The 18,814-nt window shown below is 50.6% G+C and overlaps 1 protein-coding gene across 4 annotated transcripts in view; it reads left to right on the plus strand.

Moving 5' to 3' along the window:
• Window positions 1-1,869: 1,869 nt before the first annotated feature.
• LOC119968763 (interferon-induced GTP-binding protein Mx3-like) overlaps window positions 1,870-18,814 on the plus strand; it is a 94,763-nt gene continuing 77,818 nt past the window's right edge. The window contains exons 1-2 of one of the 4 annotated variants that reach the window (XM_038801459.1): window positions 1,870-2,162; window positions 18,542-18,651. In XM_038801459.1, the coding sequence (XP_038657387.1) occupies window positions 18,586-18,651 (66 nt within the window). In that variant the 5' untranslated portion in view covers window positions 1,870-2,162; window positions 18,542-18,585. Of the gene's footprint in view, window positions 2,163-12,307; window positions 12,336-18,541; window positions 18,652-18,814 lie in introns of those variants that run through there. The other 3 variants (XM_038801460.1, XM_038801463.1, XM_038801462.1) reach the window with 3 other exon arrangements.

The following is an 18,814-nucleotide window of genomic DNA, read 5'->3' on the forward strand; positions in this document are numbered from 1 at the left end:
ACTCTTGCAATCTTCTTTTTTATCACTAGCTAACACCACCTTCAGATTTCTACAAAGAGAGGTTAGATAAACTCGGTCTGTTCTCACTGGAACGACGGAGGTTGAGAGGTGACCTGATAGAGGTCTACAAGATTATGAGTGACATAGACAGAGTGGATAGTCAGATGCTCTTTCCTAGGGTAGGAGTGTCAAGTACTAGGGGATATGGGTTTAAAGTGCGTGGGGAGAAGCTTAGAACAGATGTGCGAGGCAAGTTTTTTACACCAAGGGTGGTAAATATATGGAACGCGCTGCCTGTGGAGGTGGTGGGAGCAGGTACTATAGCGGCATTTAAGGGACATCTAGACAAATATATGAGTAGGGTGAGAATGGAAGGATACGGACTCCGTAAGTGCAGATAGTTTTAGTTTAGGCAGGTACCATGGTCAGCACGGGCTTGGAGGGACAAAGGGCCTGTTCCTGTGCTGCATTGTTCTTTGTTCTTTGTAATGTGGAAGGTGAAACCACCTCGCTCCTATTGAATTCAATTTACTCTCTGATGGCGGAGGATATACGCTCACAGAAACCCTTGTCCGCCAGCAACGTGTGTCCAATCTCCACAGGGGTTGCTGAAAGGGGCCCGACTCCAACATCACTTCTACAAACTGGGAACATGATCCGAGCCAACAACCGCTCCCTTCAACCCTGGAAGAAGACACCTGCCCATCATAAAGACGTCAATCCGGGAGTAGACCCGATCGATGTGGAGTGTCGCTCAGAGTTGCGATTGAAACGATCTAAAATGAGTGCGAGCTCCAGACTCTGACCTCAGGACAGCAGCAGATTGGAGCAGCCAGTCAGTAAAAGCTGAAGCTGACACAGCCCAATGATAAAGCTGCCAACGCCTCTCCTGCAGCAGCAAGGACTGTGCCTACCGAGCTGCCTCTCCCATCACAGGGCTGGCTGGCTGGTTTGCGTGTGGTCAACCCGGGAAATAACTGCATTTCACAGGAAACTGAATCTTTGACTCGGTTCTGTTTTGTCCTGAATTGAAACTGAAAGTAAACCAGGCTGCAGCCACTGGCTCCTGTGAGAGAAAGTCACCCCTTGGTGACTATTTTGGGTTTATGGGACTGTCGGTGCTAGAGGATTACCGGAAGGAGGTTTTTAGGGTAATTTCTAAAGTAGTGCACGTGAAACTGGACCCGGGCCTCCAAGTGGCCATATTCGGGGTGTCGGACCAGCCATATTTGGAAACGGATGGGGAGGCAGATGTTGGAGCCTTCGCCTCGTTGATCGCCTAAAGGCGGATCCTGGTGGGATGGAGAGCAGCCTCTCCGCCCTGTGCCCTGGTGTGGGGGTGAAGGTGGGCGCCTTTGCCTTCACCTCGTCAATAGCCCGGAGGGGAGTTCTGCTCGGGAGGAGGTCCCTGGTACCTCCCAGTGACTCGGCCAGGCTGGGTGACCTGATGGGGTTTTTGTATCTTGAGAAGTTCCAAGTTCACCATGACGGGGGTCAGTGGAAGGTTTGTCCACGAGGTGGCAGCCTTTCAGGGAATTAGTCAGTTGTTAGGGGAAGGTTTGATTTTTGTTGTAAGTATTGTTTGTTCATGGGGGCGAGCTTATTTTGCAATGGTTTTGTTTTATTTTACAATGTTATCATGAAAACTTTTCTGAATAAAAATATATATATATTTTTTAAATTGCGATTGTTGTCATGGTCACCATTTACTGAGAGAAGAGTATATTGCACAGCCGACCGTTTCCAGGGAGTTCCAGAAACTTTTTCCAGATGGATACTGCTGCCAAAAAACTTTCTCTCACAGGAGCCACTGGCTGCAGCCTGGTTTACTTTCAGTTTCAATTCAGGACAAAACAGAACCGAGTCAAGGATTCAGTTTCCTGTGAAAAGCAGTTATTTCCCGGGTTGACTACACGCCAGCCAGCCCTGTGATGGGAGAGGCAGCCCGGTAGGCACAGTCCTTGCTGCTGCAGGAGAGGCGTTGGCAGCTTTATCATTGGGCTGTGTGTCAGCTTCAGCTTTTACTGACTGGCTGCTCCAATCTGCTGCTGTCCTGAGGTCAGAGTCTGGAGTTCGCACTCATTTTAGATCGTTTCAATCGCAACTCTGAGCGACACTCCACATTCACTGGACAGATCGAGGCATCTCTTTCTATTCGTCAGGTATGTTGGTCTTAAACCCGACTGAACTGATTCATTTCGATGTGCTTTGTTGTGCAAAACATTCATAATCATTTCAATCCTCTCCCCCACCCCCACCCCCAACTCTGTAAACCCTGTTTTCCGAATGTGAATGTTTACATTTTCATGTCACCTTATTTCCACTCTCTTGTTCCCTTTTAAAACTTTTTTAAAATGTATTTTTTATTCCTTGTCACATTTTCTCCCAAATTTACACCCACCAACAACAAACAATAATCAGTAACAAATATGTCAATCCCCATATCAATAACAATGATCCCACCCTCCCACCAAACCCCAAGCATTAGCCCGCATGTTCACATAAACAAATGACAAAAAGGAATCAGGAATCAGCCACAGTCACCATCAACGCACCCCACCCCCCCCCAACCCCCCAAACTAATGCTCAATGTTATCCAGTTCTTGAAAGTGCATGATGAATAATGCCCATGAATTGTAGAACCCCTCCATCCTTCCCCTCAGTTCAAACTTCACCTTCTCAAGAGTCAAGTATTCCAACAGATCCCCCTGCCACGCCAGGGCACAGGGTGGAGAGGCTGCTCTCCATTCCATCAGGATCCACCTTTGGGCGATCAACGAGGCGAAGGCTACAACAGCAGCAGGGTAGCATGGTGGTTAGCATAAATGCTTCACAGCTCCAGAGTCCCAGGTTCGATTCCCGGCTGGGTCACTGTCTGTGTGGAGTCTGCACGTCCTCCCCCTGTGTGCGTGGGTTTCCTCCGGGTGCTCCGGTTTCCTCCCACAGTCCAAAGATGTGCGGGTTAGGTGGATTGGCCATGCTAAATTGCCCGTAGTGTCCTAAAAAAGTAAGGTTAATGGGGGGGGGGGGTTGTTGGGTTACGGGTATAGGGTGGATACGTGGGTTTGAGTAGGGTGATCATGGCTCGGCACAACATTGAGGGCCGAAGGGCCTGTTCTGTGCTGTACTGTTCTATGTTCTATCTGCCTCTGCACCCGTTTCCAACCCTGGCTGGTCCGACACCCCGAATATGCCCCCCCCCCCCCCCTCGGGGTCCTGGGTCCAGCTCCACGTGCACCACTTTAGAAATTACCCGAAAAACCTCCTTCCAGTAATCCTCCAGCTTTGGACAGGACCGAAACATATGAACGAGATTAGCCCCCCCCCCCCCCCCCCCCCGGGCCAGGTTCACACACATAATCGGCTCATCCTGGCCCTCGTGAGGTGTGCTCTGTATACCACCTTCAGCTGTATCAGCCCCAACCCCGCGCATGAGGTGGAGGCATTCACTCTCCCGAGCACCTCACACCAGAACCCCTCCTCCATACCCTCTCCCAGCTCTTCCTCCCACTTTGCTTTGTTCGCTTCCAGTGGTTCCTTCTCCTCTTCCAAAATAGCTCCGTAAACCACTGACACTACCCCCTTCTCCAGTCCCCCTGTCGTCAGCACCTCCTCCAGCAATGTGGAAGCCGGCTCCACCGGGAAGCTCTGTATCTACTTTCTGGCAAAATCTCGAACCTGCATGTTCCTAAACATTTCCCCCTGCTCCAGCCCATACTTCGCTTCCAGCTCCTTCAGCCCTGCAAACCGACCCCGAAGAAACAAATCTTTTAGTGTCTAAATCCCCCCCACCTCCCATTTCCGAAAATTTCCATCCCACCTCCCTGGCTCAAATCTGTGGTTCCCCCGAATCGGCATTTCCCTTGGCCCTGCCCCCAACCGGAAGTGCTGGTGAAACTGCCTCCAAATTCTCAATGAAGCTATTATTACCTGACTACCTGAGTACTTCCTATCGGGACCGGCGCTGTTGCTAGTGCTTTCAATCCCGACCCCTGCACAAACTCTCCTCCATTCTGGCTCACTGGGAATCAACCCCTCTGACCCAGCACCGCACCTTCTCCACATTCGCCGCCCAGTAGTAGTACATCAGGTTCGGGAGACCCAAACCCCCTACCTGCCTTCCCCTCTGTAGCAGCACCTTTTTAACTCTGGCCACCGTCTCTCCCCATATGAACGACGTAATCCTTCCCTCAATCTCTCTGAAAAAAGCCTTTGGCAGGAAAATCAGCAGGCATTGAAAAATAAACAGAAATCGCGGCAGTACGTTCCTTTTAACCGCCTGTACCCGACCCGCCAGTGACGGAGAGAGACCATCCCACCTTGCCAGCTCAGCTTTCACTCTCCCCACCAAACTAGAAATGTTGTACCTGCGGAGCCTCCCCCACCACTCCCGGGCAACCTGCACCCCCAGGTATCTAAAGTGAGTCCCTGCCCTTTGGAATGGCAGCCCCCCACCCCTGCCCCCACCCCCAGCTGTGACACCACAAAATACTCACTCTTGTCTAGATTTAGTTTGTACCCCGAGAAAGACCCAAACACTCGAAGCAGCTCCAGTATTCCCCCTATCGACACACTCGGTTCCGACACGTATAACAGCAAATCCTCGGCATATAAGGACACCCTATGCTCTATCCCCCCCTGCACTATTCCTTTCCATTCCCCCAAACTTCTTAATGCGATGGCCAACGGCTCAATCGCGAGTGCAAACAGCAGGGGGGACATAGGCCATCCCTGCCTCGTCCCATGGTGGAGAGAAAAGTATCTCGAGCTGATGTTGTCTGTGCGGACACTCGCCCTCGGCTCCTTATATAGTAGCTTTACCCAGTTCACAAATCTTGGTCCAATCCTAAACCGCTCCAGATCTGCCATCAAGTACCCCCATTCTACCCGGTCAAACACTTTCTCAGCATCCAATGCCACAACCACCTCTGTTTCCTTCCCCTCTGCCGGTGCCATAACGACGTTCAATACCCTTCTAACGTTTGAAAAGAGCTGCCTCCCTCTCACGAACCCCGTCTGATCTTCACCTATCACCTTCGGGAGGCACTCCTCCAGCCTACCCACCAGTACCTTCGCCAATACCTTTGCGTCTACATTCAGAAGTGATATGGGCCAATACCACCCACACTCTTTACCTTTTTTTAGCAAATCAATGGAAATCGATGCCTACCGCAAAGTTTGTGGCAACACTCCCTTCCCTATCGCCTCTTCAAATATCCCCACCATCAGGGGTGTCAGTTTATCCTTGAATTTTTTATAATATTCCACTGGAAACCCATCCGGCCCTACCACCTTCCCCGACTGCATCCTTCCAATTGCATCCTTTATCTCCTGCTCCACTATTGCTCCTTCTAATGTAGCCCTGTCCCCCTCCCCTAACCTCGGGTACTCCAACCCATCGAGAAATTCCTGCATCTCACGGTCGCGCCCAGGTGGCTCTGACCTGTATAACCTCTCATAAAATTCCTCAAAAACCTTGTTAATCAGATCCGAGCCACCACCAACTTCCCTGCCCTATCCCTCACTTGCACAATTTCCCTTGCTGCTGCTTCCTTCCTGAGCTGACCTGCTAACATACCTTATCTCTATGTTCGTAAACTGCACCCCTTGCTCGCCTCAGTTGGTGCACCGCCTTCCTGGTAGATAGCCGGTCAAAGCTCGCCTGTAGTTCCTTTCTCTTTTCCAGCTTTGCTGGGTCCCCACCTTCTGCATAACTCCTATCTACCTCCAACATCTCGTCTATTACCCTCTGCTGCTCCAATCTCTCCTCTTTGCCCACCCTGGCCTTAAACAAAATCAGCGCACCCCTCAGCACCCAACCCTTTTAAAACTTGGGTCATTTTCAGGAAAAGTTGTTGTTGACCTTGTTGCTGTTTGACCTGTTGTTCCTGTGAGATCCTGGTGTCCCAGCAGGTCAGTGAGTGCATTTGGTTAATATTGGTTGACATTGAGGGCTCTGTCTTATCTGTCGGTTTTTGACAACGTCGAGATGCCTGTTCAGCTTCCTGCTGCTGGTCAGGATGAGAATTTGAAACCTGAGCCAGAAGCCAATGTGGATCATTGGGGCTGGAAGCTGAATGGAAACCTGGTGGGTGTGTGGACCCGGGCAGCAGAGTTTCAGATGGGTGTCGAATTTAGAAGGTGTGGACTGTGGGAGGATGGCCAGGAGGGCATTGGGACAGTTAAATCTAGAGGTAGCCAGTGTTTGTGAAGCTCTCCACAGCACATGAGCAGAGGGAGGGACCGGTTCCTGTAATGTTACAGAGGTGAAAATAAATAATCTCAGTTGTTTTTTTATATACTGTTTTTACATTTCATGTTACATATCTCAGTTTGGATATTGACCGAGCATAGTATCATAAAAAAGCAATCAGGGTGAAATTAGAATAACAAAAGAGAGATAACACTAAAGAGCAAGAAACACAAAACATGACATGGACATGTCACCAAGGTTGTGAGCAATCATGTCCAGCCTGAGATAGTTGCTGGGAAGATGGCTGGAGTCAGTACAAGGGAATAGAAGCCGTGCTTTAGGTACACAACCCCCGGTTGTCTGCACATGGATTATTATGGGCGGTTCTGGGCACCATGCCTTAAGAAAGTGGTTATCTCGGCTTGGGAGAGAGTAGATTTACCAGGATGATGCCTGGATTCCAAGTGTTAAATTCTGTGGGGCGATACGGGTCTGGGTTCTCCGTCGCGGGTCCACCCCGCTGCCGCCGCTAGCGAGGACGGAAAATCTGGCCGCGCCGTTCTCTGGCAGCGGGATTCTCTACTCCTGCCGCTTGTCAATGAGAATTCCCATGAAAACCACCCCACACTGCCGGGATGCACTGCCACTGTGACCAGAGAATCCCGTCCCCAGCAAATGGCCAGAGAATTCCGGCCATATAAACTGGGGATACATGCCCCTGAACATGACCGGTTAAGGTGTGATTTCATCCAAATTTCCAAGTTATTAAAGGCGAGCAGAAAAGGTAGATAATCAAAGGTATTAATAGGGAGCATGGAGTTTAGGTGTTCCTGTCCCGCAGTGGGGAGTGTTCTGCCTCTGAGCGGGACGCTCCCAGTTCAAACCCAACTCCAGGACTTGGTGGCCATGGAAGGTGAGTTCATCATGTGACCAAACAGGTTGAATTGGTAAATATTCCTCACATGAACCAATGGCAGGCAGTGAAGTCAGTCATGTGATGGAAAATCTAACATCACTATCCATATAGCTCCAGGTTACAACATGCATTTTACAGATGATGTTGCCGTAGCAACTCAGACCCCCTGTGGGAAGGGGAGTCAGTTGTCTGGATCGTCGGCGTGGATTGATGTGTCATCAACGCAGGGTTCAATCCACGTTCCCACTGGGGTGGATTCAGAACCTGTGTCCTTGCCTGGCGGCGATGGAGGTTGTGTGGATTGGACCTGCCTTTGGGCAGAGATCCCAGAAGGAGTACGGAGTCAGGTAACAGGTTGTGATTTATTTAGAAGGACAGAACAGGTTTGCTGAGCGATAATGCACCCACCATGTATCATATATATCAGATGTTCCTACAAATCATTGAAAGGTAAGAAGATCTCCCGGTGCGCTGGTCATAATTTATTCTGTAACCTGGGGGAATGAAACCACCTGGGTCGCTCTGCAGAAAGCTGGCATGGACTTGAGAGTCCAAATAACTTCCTTCTGTGTCCTACGGGCTGCATTTTACAGAGTGCCGCAGACCCCTCACCGCTGGGTAAAAGGTTGGGAGGGAGTCTGTCAACACTTGGAATGGCCGCCCTGCATCAGTTAAGTGGCCAGTGGATTGAGGCTGGACTTTCATTCCTCGGGAACAGGAGGCTCCACCTGGGAGAGCGGCTGCCAATCAGAGGGTGACAGCTCTCTGGTACAAACAGAGACACTCTGAGCAGTGGAAAGTTCAGCTCCTGCGCCGGGGCCTTGATGAGCCATTCAGCACGAGAACAGGACTTGGTGGCTAATTTATGTGTTGTAGCGAGGGGGGGTGCGGTTGGAGAATGAGTGGGTTGGTCGAGGTTAGGGAGGGGGGTCAGGGTTTGATAGACTGTGGGGGTTAGTGGTAGCTCGGGAAACTCAGGATTTGACGGAGCTCTCCAATGGGCACAAGGAAACGTGACAGGCTGGGCACTTGGTGTTGACCTCTGGCCACTGGATAAACCCCAGCGGTGGTGACACAAAGCCGTTAAGTAGGCAGCAGTTATCTGCTTAAGAGCTTCAGTTGCCTGCCTGGTGGCTGGGCAGCCCAACAATCACCCCCGCCTCAGGTAGAATTGTGTGTGGGACGGGCCACTGCTGGACTTAACCTGCTGCCCCGCCTTCAAATCCACCAGCAAAGAGCACGATGTCATACCCTGTGACTCTATAATCAAACCATCAACTTGGAGGAATACATTTCTTGTTCTGTGGAAATCTGTTTTTTAAAACTAATTTTATTGGTTTTTCATTTAATTGTAGCAACATTGCAACATAAAGAAAACACAGTTAAAAGAGAATGAAAAAAGGAAAAACAAAGTAATCAGGAATAAAAACATAGGAACCATATATACAGATATGAGAAATGTTAACATTGGGTCTCCAGTAATCGGTTACCACAGACGTACTGTTTAACTATTTACATGTGGCCCCATTGTATTAAAACATACCAGGGGCTTGTTTGAGGCAACCCTGGTCCGTCCTCTTGTTGTTGCCATGGTCGCCCCCAGGGTTCTCATCCCTTTGGTACCCTTTGGTTCCTCTGCCCTGCTTCCTCTGTGCTCTGGGTGGTGTCTTCCTTCCTCCCTTCTCCTATCCCCCAGCCCCCTCCCCCATTCTCTTCCTCCTTTGTCTGTTTCGATCCCCCCTCCTTGCTCCCCCCTCTTATTGGGTGTTGATCATGAACAGATCCTCAAACAGGTTGGTGAGTTGCTCCCCTGTATTACGGAAGCCTTTCTCCGATCCTCTGATGGTGAACTTTATCTTTTCCAATTGGAGGAATTCCGCTGAATCGACCAGCCAGTCTGCGACCTTGGGTGGCGTCACCGCTGGTCTCCAGCCAAACAGGAGTCTCCGGCGCACGATCAGGGAGGCAAAGGTCAGGGCATCTGCCCCTCTCCCCATAAAGAGTTCTGGCTGCCACTCGCGGGTATGGCTCCACCCTTGCCCCCAAAATCTTGTTCACGGCCTCGAAAAAGGCGGTCCAGTACCTGACAACTCTGGGGCAAGACCAGAACATGTGGGTGTCGTTGGCCGGGCCTCCGTGGCACTGTTCACACCTCCGGAAAGAACCCGCTTCTGGTGACACGCGTCCTGTGCTCACCACCTTTAGCTCCATTAAGCTCTGCCCCTGCGCATGAGGAGGTGGAGTTCGCCCTAAGCAGTGCTTCGATCTGACTCCTCCCCCATCTCCGTGCCCAGTTCTTTCTCCCACTTTTCCCGTGTCTTGCCCAGTGGTGCCCTGACCTCCTCTAGCAGTCGTCCATACATGGCGGCACAGTTGCCTTCCCCCAGCTCGCCTGCTGTCAGCAGTCTGTCCAGTCGGGCATTTCCAGGTCGCTGGGGGAACGTCGCGGTCTTGCAGAGGAAGTTCCCAAGTTGCATGTATCGGAGCTCGTTCCCCTCCCAGGATCTGGAGCTTGTCTGTTAGTTCTCCCAGGACCGCTACTCTGCTGCCTACATAGGGTCCCCCACCGTCAGTACCCTCTCACCCTGCCTCCACGTTTTAAAGGAGGCATCTATCTATTGTTGCTGGGGTGAAATTATTGTTTTTGTGTATGAACACTCTCGTTTAAGAGTTCCTAATTGTCCATTATTGCTGTCTTCCCAGCCCGTTTTTCTGGACTAACTAATTCACGTCCTCCGACGTGTTAAAATAGTGTTCTATGTTGCCGCAGGTTACCCAAAATCTCGCCGGGTACAGTGTGCCAAAATGTTTTTAAATAAAGCTGCCTTGGCCCCATTAAACTCTGCCCAGTGATTGGCCAGGTCGCCTTCAGTGCCCTGCCAGATGCGGATTGTATGTCCCTCCTACCTACATGATCGCTTGCTCCTCACCCCAATCAGCACCTTCTCTTTATCTTGGACCTTATTGAGTTTTGCTATCATCCCTACAGTGCAGAAGGAGGCCATTCACCCATCGAGTCTGCACCGACCCTCTGAAAGAGCACTCCACCCAAGCGTACTTCCCCATCCTCTCCCACTAACCCTTTAACTGTTCCTGGACACTGAGGGCAATTTATCATAGCCAATCCATCTAATCTGCTCTGTGTTGTTGTCAACCTTGCCACCTTGGCCTTGCGCGAGTGGGGCGGTCATTTTGGTCAGTGGCTGCTTTCTTCAGATCCCGCCCCGTCGCTTCCTGCCTCTCCAGTCTCCTCTCCATTCTCTCCGACGCCTCTGATGGGGGCCAGAGCGTTTTAGATGGGCGGCCTCATTGCCGACATGAGGTAGATTCTCGAGTCCCTGTGCTTCATCCACTGCTCCCATCGGCAGGTGGGCTGACATTTGCAATAGCGATCCTGCTTGGTCCGCCGTGCTCTGCTTCCCCCCTTCGCTCTGCGTGTCTCGCTCTGAGGTTTAGTCCTCCACCCCCGACTTTTACTATTACTACTATTGTTCTGCCTCTGGGGCTAGTTCACAGGCATTTCCTTGGATGGTTGTTAGCTTGAGGTGAGGGAGGTGTTGGGGGGGGGGGGGTTGGCATGGCCCCACTGGAAGTATGTGGAAATCTGTTTTCAGTAAATTTTCTAGCAAAACAACAGTGACTATAACTCAAATAAATAATAAGCAGCTGGTTGTTATGAAAGATATAACATGCAAATCCTTCCCCTTGTCTGAGCAGCCGCTGCTGCCAAGTGCTAACATTCTTGCCCTTTGTGCCATGTGTCATGCAGTGAAAGTTTCATTGAAAGGGGAAAAAAAGAAATCCTTCAACACTTGGTTTTAACACGCATGCCGCAATAGCAGAGGAACCTGTCGGCTTGTCAGGGCGAGGCAGCACCACGCCCCGCAGATTTAATTGGGGTTTAATTTGGTGACGTTTAGACCCCAGTGATACAGATGTATGAATACATAGAGGTGCTGTGTTATCAATAGGTCAGTTCCTACCACTTTCGCCTCTGAGTCTGAAGGTTTTAGTTTCAGATGCCACCCCTGAGATTTAATGACAAGAAATCTGAGGTGATTTTCCAGCCCGGTGAGCAATGAGAGGGTGCTGCACTGCCAGACTTACTGGGCTGGATTCTCCGATTTGAAGACTCTGACCCTGGCGTGGAAGCAGTGGCGTTTTACGCCAGGAAAAGCGGCATAAAAGCTGCATCGACCCTCCCGCCTGGTGGGGGCTAGCAGGCACGCAGTGTAAAGCCCTTTGTGTTACCTGCGGACACAGCCGGAGAATTGCCGGATCCCTGGCTGTGCACGGCAGCGGCCGCGCATGCAACATGGTACCGGCCGCGCGTGGACGCAGCCTGCCTAAAACTGCCCCCCTGTAATCAGCCTCGCCACCCCCGGAACACCCCCCACCAGTGCCCTAGCCCCTGCCAAAGCACCCGCTCGCGGAACGGCTCTCCCCCCCCCCCCCCCACCTGTGGCGGCTCTGGACTCAGTCTGCAGCCACCACGCCAGATTCACGAAAATAAAAAGGACAAGTGTACCACGCCGTCGGGAACTCGGCCCATCGGGGGCGGAGCATTGGGGAAGGGCCTCAGGTGACGTCCTGAGGCCGACCCGACAGCACGCGGTTCGAGTACACCATTTTCGAGGGGGGCGGAGCATTGCAAAAGCACCTCCGCCCCCGATTTCGGCACAAACGGGGATTCTCCGGCCGATCGCTGAACGCGATTTTGGCGTCCGCAACCGGAGAATTCCGCCCACTGCCTTTCACCCTGTCTGCCCTCTGTCTGCCCTCTCAGGTGGATGTAAAAGATGAATCTTCCACAGGGTGACAGTCTGTCATTTTGGATTGCTACTTCGTTCACAATGAGAGAGCATTTTTTGCCTGGTGCTCGGTGGCCCTTTTGACAGTAGATTTGCATTTGGATTTGTTTATTGTCACGTGTACTGAGGTATAGTGAAAAGTATTGTTCTGTGTACACTCCGGACAGATCATTTCATACATGGAAAAAAACATAGGGCTTACATAAATACACAATGTAAAAACGCAGACGCAGGCATTGGGTGAAGCATATAAGAATGTAGTGCTACTCAGTGGAGAGGATGTATGGAGAGACCAGATCAGTCCATAAGAGGGTCCTTCAGGAGTCTGGTAACAGCGGGGAAGAAGCTGTTTTGAATTTGTTGGTGGATTTTCTCAGATTTTTGTATCTCCTGCCCAATGGAAGAAGTTGGAAGAGTGAGTAAGCCGGGTGGGAGGGGTCTTTGATTATGATACCCACTTTCCCCAGGCAGTGCAGTGTCAATGGATAGGAGGCGGGTTCGCATGATGGACTGGGCTGTGTTTACGACTCTCTGCAGTTTCTTACGGTCTTGGACTGAGCAGTTGCCATACCAGGCTGAGAGCCACCAGATAGGATGCTTTCTATGGTGCATCTGTAAAAGTTGGTAAGAGTCAATGTGGACATGTCGAATTTCCTTAGTTTCCTCAGGAAAGATAGTCGCTGTTGTGCTTTCTTGGTTGTGGCATTGACGTGGGTGGACCAGGACAGATTTTTGGTGATGTGCACACCTAGGAATTTGAAGCAGTCAACCATCTCCACCTCGGCCCTGTTGATGCAGACAAGGGTGTGTACAGTACTCTGCTTCCTGAAGTCAATTACCAGCTCTTTAGTTTTGCTGACATTGAGGGAGAGATTCTTGTTGTTACACCACCCCACTAGGTTCTCTATCTCCCTCCTGTATTCTGACTCATCGTTGTTCAAGAACTGACCCATTACGGTCGTGTCATCAGCAAACTTGTAGTTGGAGTTGGAAACGTGGAGATGGAGTGCTTGATGCGTGTTATTTAAGTCTTCATTCACTAATACTGAAAAGCTTTGGCACATTGCTTTATTTAATAATAATCTTTATTAGTGTCACAAGTAGACTTACATTAACACCACAATGAAGTTACTGTGAAAATCCCCTAGTCGCCACACTCCGGCGCCTGTTCGGGTAAACAGAGGGAGAATTCAGAATGTCCAATTCACCTAACAAGCACGTCTTTCTGGATTAGTGGGAGGAAACCGGAGCACCCGGAGGAAACCCATGCAGACACGAGGAGAAGTGACCCACTGTGACTATGACCCAAGCCTGGAATTGAACCCGGGTCCCTGGCACTTTGAGGCAGCAGTGCTAATCACACGTGCCGCCTTGCCAGTGTGTTAGTAGATGTGTGTGAGGTAACAGGGTAGATGGCTGGGTGGTAGGTGGCAGAATGAATATGTTGGGGGAGGGGGGGGCGGGGGGGGGTGGGAAAGGGTTGTCAGTGGAGAGCTGGAGGAGATAGAACATAGAACATAGAACAGTACAGCACAGAACAGGCCGTTCGGCCCTCAATGTTGTGCCGAGCCATGATCACCCTATTCAAACCCACGTATCCACCCTATACCCGTAACCCAACAACCCCCCCCCCCCCTTAACCTTACTTTTTTATTAGGACACTACGGGCAATTTAGCATGGCCAATCCACCTAACCCGCACATCTTTGGACTGTGGATGATTCCAGATGCAAGGGAATTTCCCAATGGAAGTTTAAGCTGGATGAGCAATTTCCATTATGCTGGGAGCTCTGATAACGTATATTCTCCAGTGACCTGGAGAGCGGATCTTCTAGAATTCCTGCCATGCAGAAGGCGAACCTTTGGCACATCGGGTCTACGCGACCCTCTGAAAGAGCACCTTACGTAAGCCCACTCCCACGCCCTATCCCTGTAACCCCACCCAACCTGCATATCTTTTGGAGCACTAAGCGGCAATTTATCACGGCCAATCCACCTAACCTGCATGTCATTGGATTGTGGGAGGAAACCGGAGGAAACCCATGCAGACACGGGGAGAACGTGCAGACTCCGCACAGTCACCCGAGGCTGGAATTGAACCCAGGTTCCTGGCGCTGTGCTAACCACTGGGGCACGGTGTTATCATGAAGAACAGCAGCAGAGTGTTCTTCCTGCTGTCCTGGTCAATGTTTCACCGTCAATCCGCATCAGTAAAATGGTTTGCCTGGTGATTATCATATTGCCTATCGCCTGCGAAAGCTTGTTCTGTGTCAATTAGCTGTAAAGTTTGCCATGCTACAGTTGTTAATATTAAAAAGCACTTGATTGGCTGTGAAGGGCTTTGGAGCATCTTGAAGTTGCGAAAGGCGCGCTATAACCCGGGGAGGGAAAAGGGGAGGGAAAAGGGGAGGGAAAAGGGGGGGGGGCCGACAATGACTATGTTTGTTTATTTAATTTTAATATTTTTAAAGTTCTTTTGTTGTTCATTGGGGTTGGGGGGGTGGGGGGATGTGATACATGCGCCGATACGGTCTGGGGGTGTCACAGTTATTATGGGTTATTTTGTTGCATTTCATTGTTTGTCGTTATGTTTTATATTTTCTGTAAAAAATTCCAATAAAAATTATATTAAAAAAAAATATATACTTAACTTCAAGCTGTATTGAATGTAATCTCCAAAGTAATTTCAATCAAGCGAGTGTTTTCGAGAGAGGGAGCCCCAGTCCACTTCCACACCAGCTGAGGCCTGCCAGCGGATCCTGTTGATCACCAGTGGTCAGTGTCTCTGTCTTCGCTATATCTGAGAGCAGCCAATTTAGCACAACATCAGTTGGTAGCATCCCAATCACCGACAGCGAACACTTCGGTATGAACACAGTTTCCCTGCTTTATACATGATAACCTCTGTAACAACACTTCACAAAATGTTCCTGAAAGAGTGATGCTTTTAGTGCCTGAATAATGCAGTGGTATGATTATCCTGTAATCTTTGTCAGACATAATGCCAGCTGAACATAAGTGCACGAAATACAAATAAATAATTTAATTTATATAGCGCACTTCATGACCCCCGGACATCCCAAAATGCTTTTCAACACTTGAGTGCAATCACTGTTCTAATAGAGGAAAGGCGACAGCCAATTTGCACGCAGTAAACTCCCACAGAAAACAGTGTGATAATGACCAGATAATCTGGTTTTTTCTGATGTTGGTTGAGGGATGAATATTGGCCAGGGAACCAGACGTAACTCCCCTGCTCTCTTTCAAAATAGCGCAGTCAGATAAGGCTTCAGTTCAAGATTGCATTCAAAAGATTCACCTTCAACACTGCTCAGTACTGCAATGGAGAGCCAAGCTTGATTTTGACACTCAAATGAGCCTTGAACCCAGGGATTCAAAGGGCTGAGTGCGACCAACTAAGTCATCGTTGCCTCAGAGGCAAAAGACAGCCAAAGCTGACATTGAAGATATGCTGCTTGTGGAGGATACTTCAAACAGCATTACCGGTCCTCCAAGACATAGCTTCATTCTGAGCTGGGTTCATCAGCATGTCACACAGTAATATTGTTCACAACGTTGTAATACCATTCCAGGCAGCAAGGATGATTGTTTATTGGAACATAGGAACGTGAGCCCCTCGCGCCTGTTCTACCATTCAATGAGGCCATTCATGACTGAGTCTTATCTTCGTGTGGGCTCCATGTCATTGTATAAATAGTTACGCGACCCCCGAGCTTTTTTGAGGAATAAAGGGATTAAGGGTTATGGTGTTTGGGCCGGAAAGTGGAGCTGAGTCCACAAAAGATCAGCGATGATCTCATTGAATGGCGGAGCAGGCTCGAGGGGCCAGATAGCCCACTCCTGCTCCTAGTTCTTATGTATATCCTTGTGTGGAAAAAATCGATTATTCTCGGTGTTACGACCCCCCCTACAGGGACAGAGCAGTATAACATACGCTTCCCCTCCGAGAAAATATTGTGAGTTTATTAACAACTCAAGTTTACAAAAGAATCGGGCAGCACGGTGGCCTAGTGGTTAGCACAACCGCCTCACGGCGCTGAGGTCCCAGGTTCGATCCCGGCTCTGGGTCACTGTCCGTGCGGAGTTTGCACATTCTCCCCGTGTCTGCGTGGGTTTCGCCCCCACAACCCAAAAATGTGCAGAGTAGGTGGATTGGCCAGGCTAAATTGCCCCTTAATTGGAAAAAATAATTGGGTAATCTAAATTTAAAAAAAAAAAAAGTTTACAAAAGAATCAGCAACATACCAAAAACAGTCATGGAAATCAGTCAAATGCTAAAAGCATTTACAAGACACCAAAGAAAACCACCAGCTCTCAAGCCAGCACGCACCCAGTACCAGCCCATCAGTCTTTGCATGTTTGCCACCATCCGAACAGATCTTCAGCCACTAGAGCTTGCGAGACGGGGCGCCGACTGGCCACGTATACCAGGGAGCCCTTAGAAATAAAGGGCACCGCCCATGTGCCTGTGGCATACGGAGACCAGTCCGTGTGCCTACCATTGGTGGTAATACAGGGTAATGGGCCCCACCCAATGGGGTGTGATTGGATGGATCACCTACGTTTGGATAGGCAATGCGTGTGCCAGATGTATCCCCGTGGAACGGATGGAGTGCTGTCCACACTTCCTTTTGATTTTCACTGACGGCCTCGGGACCCTCCGCCTGAAGGCATGGGCATTTCATCTGACAATCAGCTACTCAGGTGACTAGGGGGCGGAGCTCCCTCCTAATTGGACGAGCTCCCCACAATATATAAACCCTGTCCTGGAGGCAGTTCGGGGAAGGAGACCCTGCGGGGAGTGTGGAGAGGAGAGTGTAGAGGAGTGACTATGGTGACTAGTATGGAATTAAGTGAGTTGTATCTGTCAGCCTGGTCTCTCATGGGCATCTTTGCCCCTGTCTACAACACTCAGGTTAAAAACCCCGACTGATTGGGCAGCGCGGTAGCACAGTGGGTAGCTCTGTTGCTTCACAGCGCCAGGGTCGCAGATTCAATTGACGCTTGGGGTCACTGTCTGTGTGGATTCTGCACGTTCTCCCCATGTCTGCCTGGGTTTCCTCCGGGTGCTCCGGTTTCCTCCCACAAGTCCCGAAAGTCGTGCTGTTAGATAATTTGGACATTCTGAATTCTCCCTCTGTGTTCCCGAACAGGCGCTGGAATGTGGTGACCAGGGGATTTTCACAGTAACTTCACTGCAGTGTTAATGTCAGCCTACTTGTGACAATAAAGATTAGAATATATAATCCACTACTTTTCGTGGGGAGTGTTCCACACTTTGCACAAAGTAGTGTTTCCTAACTTCTCTTTCTGAATGGCTTGACCCCTTGTCCAAGAGTATTCCACCCACAGGAAGGTTTTCTCACTATCTGCTCCATCAATTCCTATCAGGGGCGCAATTCTCCCCTACCCGGCGGGGCAGGGGGTCCCAGCGTAGCGGAGTGGCACCAACCACTCCGGCGTCAGGCCTCCCCATATGTGCAGAATTCTCCGCACCTTTAGGGGCTAGGCCCGCGCCGGAGTGGTTTCCGCCACACTGACTGGCGCCAAAACCGGTGCCAACGGCATTTGGCACCCGGCGTCGGGGCTGGCCGAAAGGCCTTCACCGTCCCGCGCATGCGCTGGTGCATCAGCGGCCGCTGACGTCACCACCGGTGCATGCGCGGTGGAGGGGGTCTTTTCCGCCTCCGCCATGGTGGAGGCCGTGGCGGTGGCGGAAGAAAAAGAGTGCCCCCACGGCACAGGCCCACCCGCTGATCGGTGGGCCCGATCGCGGGCCAGGCCACCTGGGGGAACCCCCCAGGGTCCGATTGCCCCGCGCTCCTCCCAGGACCCTGGGGGCCCGCTCACGCCGCCAATCCCGCCGCCACCAGAGGTGGTTGAAACCACGTCGGCGGGAGAGGCCTGACAGCAGCGGGACTTCAGCCCATCGCGGGCCGGAGAATCGCCGCGGTGGGCACGCCGATCGGCGGGGCGTGATTCCCGCTCCCGCCGATTACCGGGTGGCGGAGAATTCCGGCCACGGCGGGGGTGGGATTTACGCCGTCCTCGGGCGATTCCCCGACCCTGCAGGGGGTCGGAGAATTCCGCCCCTGAGTCTTAAAACTTTCAATCAGATCACCCCTTACTTTTCTATATGATTTTTAAAAAATACATTGAGTGTACCCAATTCATTTATCCAATTAAGGAGCTATTTAGCATGTTCAATCCACCTACCCTGTACATCTTTGGGTTGTGGGGGCGAAATCCATGCAAACACAGGGGGAATGTGCAAACTCTACACGGACAGTGACCCAGAGCCGGGATCAAACCTGGGACCTCAGCGCCGTGAGACTGCAGTGCTAACCACTGAGCCACCGTGCTGCCATTCCCTTTCTATACCATGATGTTCAATGCAAAATCAACGCTGGACTCTTTGACAACCCCATAAATAATATCTTCTCCACTCTTACCTGCAGTGGTATATTTTCGGTTTTCAATTGACTGTTTAAGTTTGACTATTGAACCAAGTAAATGTCTTGTGAGCTTCTTACCCATTTGGTGATGGTCTTCTGCCACTAAAAACTAATACTGGAACAGAAACCTCCAATAATGTTCACAGATTAACTGCAAGACTTCCATAGAGACTGGAATTTGGTGCCAAGCATGAACTCAACGAAACTCCGGAATAGGAAGTCCCATTCATCAAGACAAAGTGTGGTGACCCCCCAGGTACTGCATACGCAAGAGTGTAAAAGAGAAATTATATTTGGGTACTAATGCTAAACAGACAGGATCACCCTGGCTGCCTGTTACACCCCATCATTACACTCCCCACCTGTTACACTTCCAACCTTAAACTATCTCCACATTCCACGCTCTGTCCGTTACACTC

Source organism: Scyliorhinus canicula, chromosome 7, assembly GCF_902713615.1.
Source record: "Scyliorhinus canicula chromosome 7, sScyCan1.1, whole genome shotgun sequence".
NCBI classification, from domain to species: Eukaryota; Metazoa; Chordata; class Chondrichthyes; order Carcharhiniformes; family Scyliorhinidae; genus Scyliorhinus; species Scyliorhinus canicula.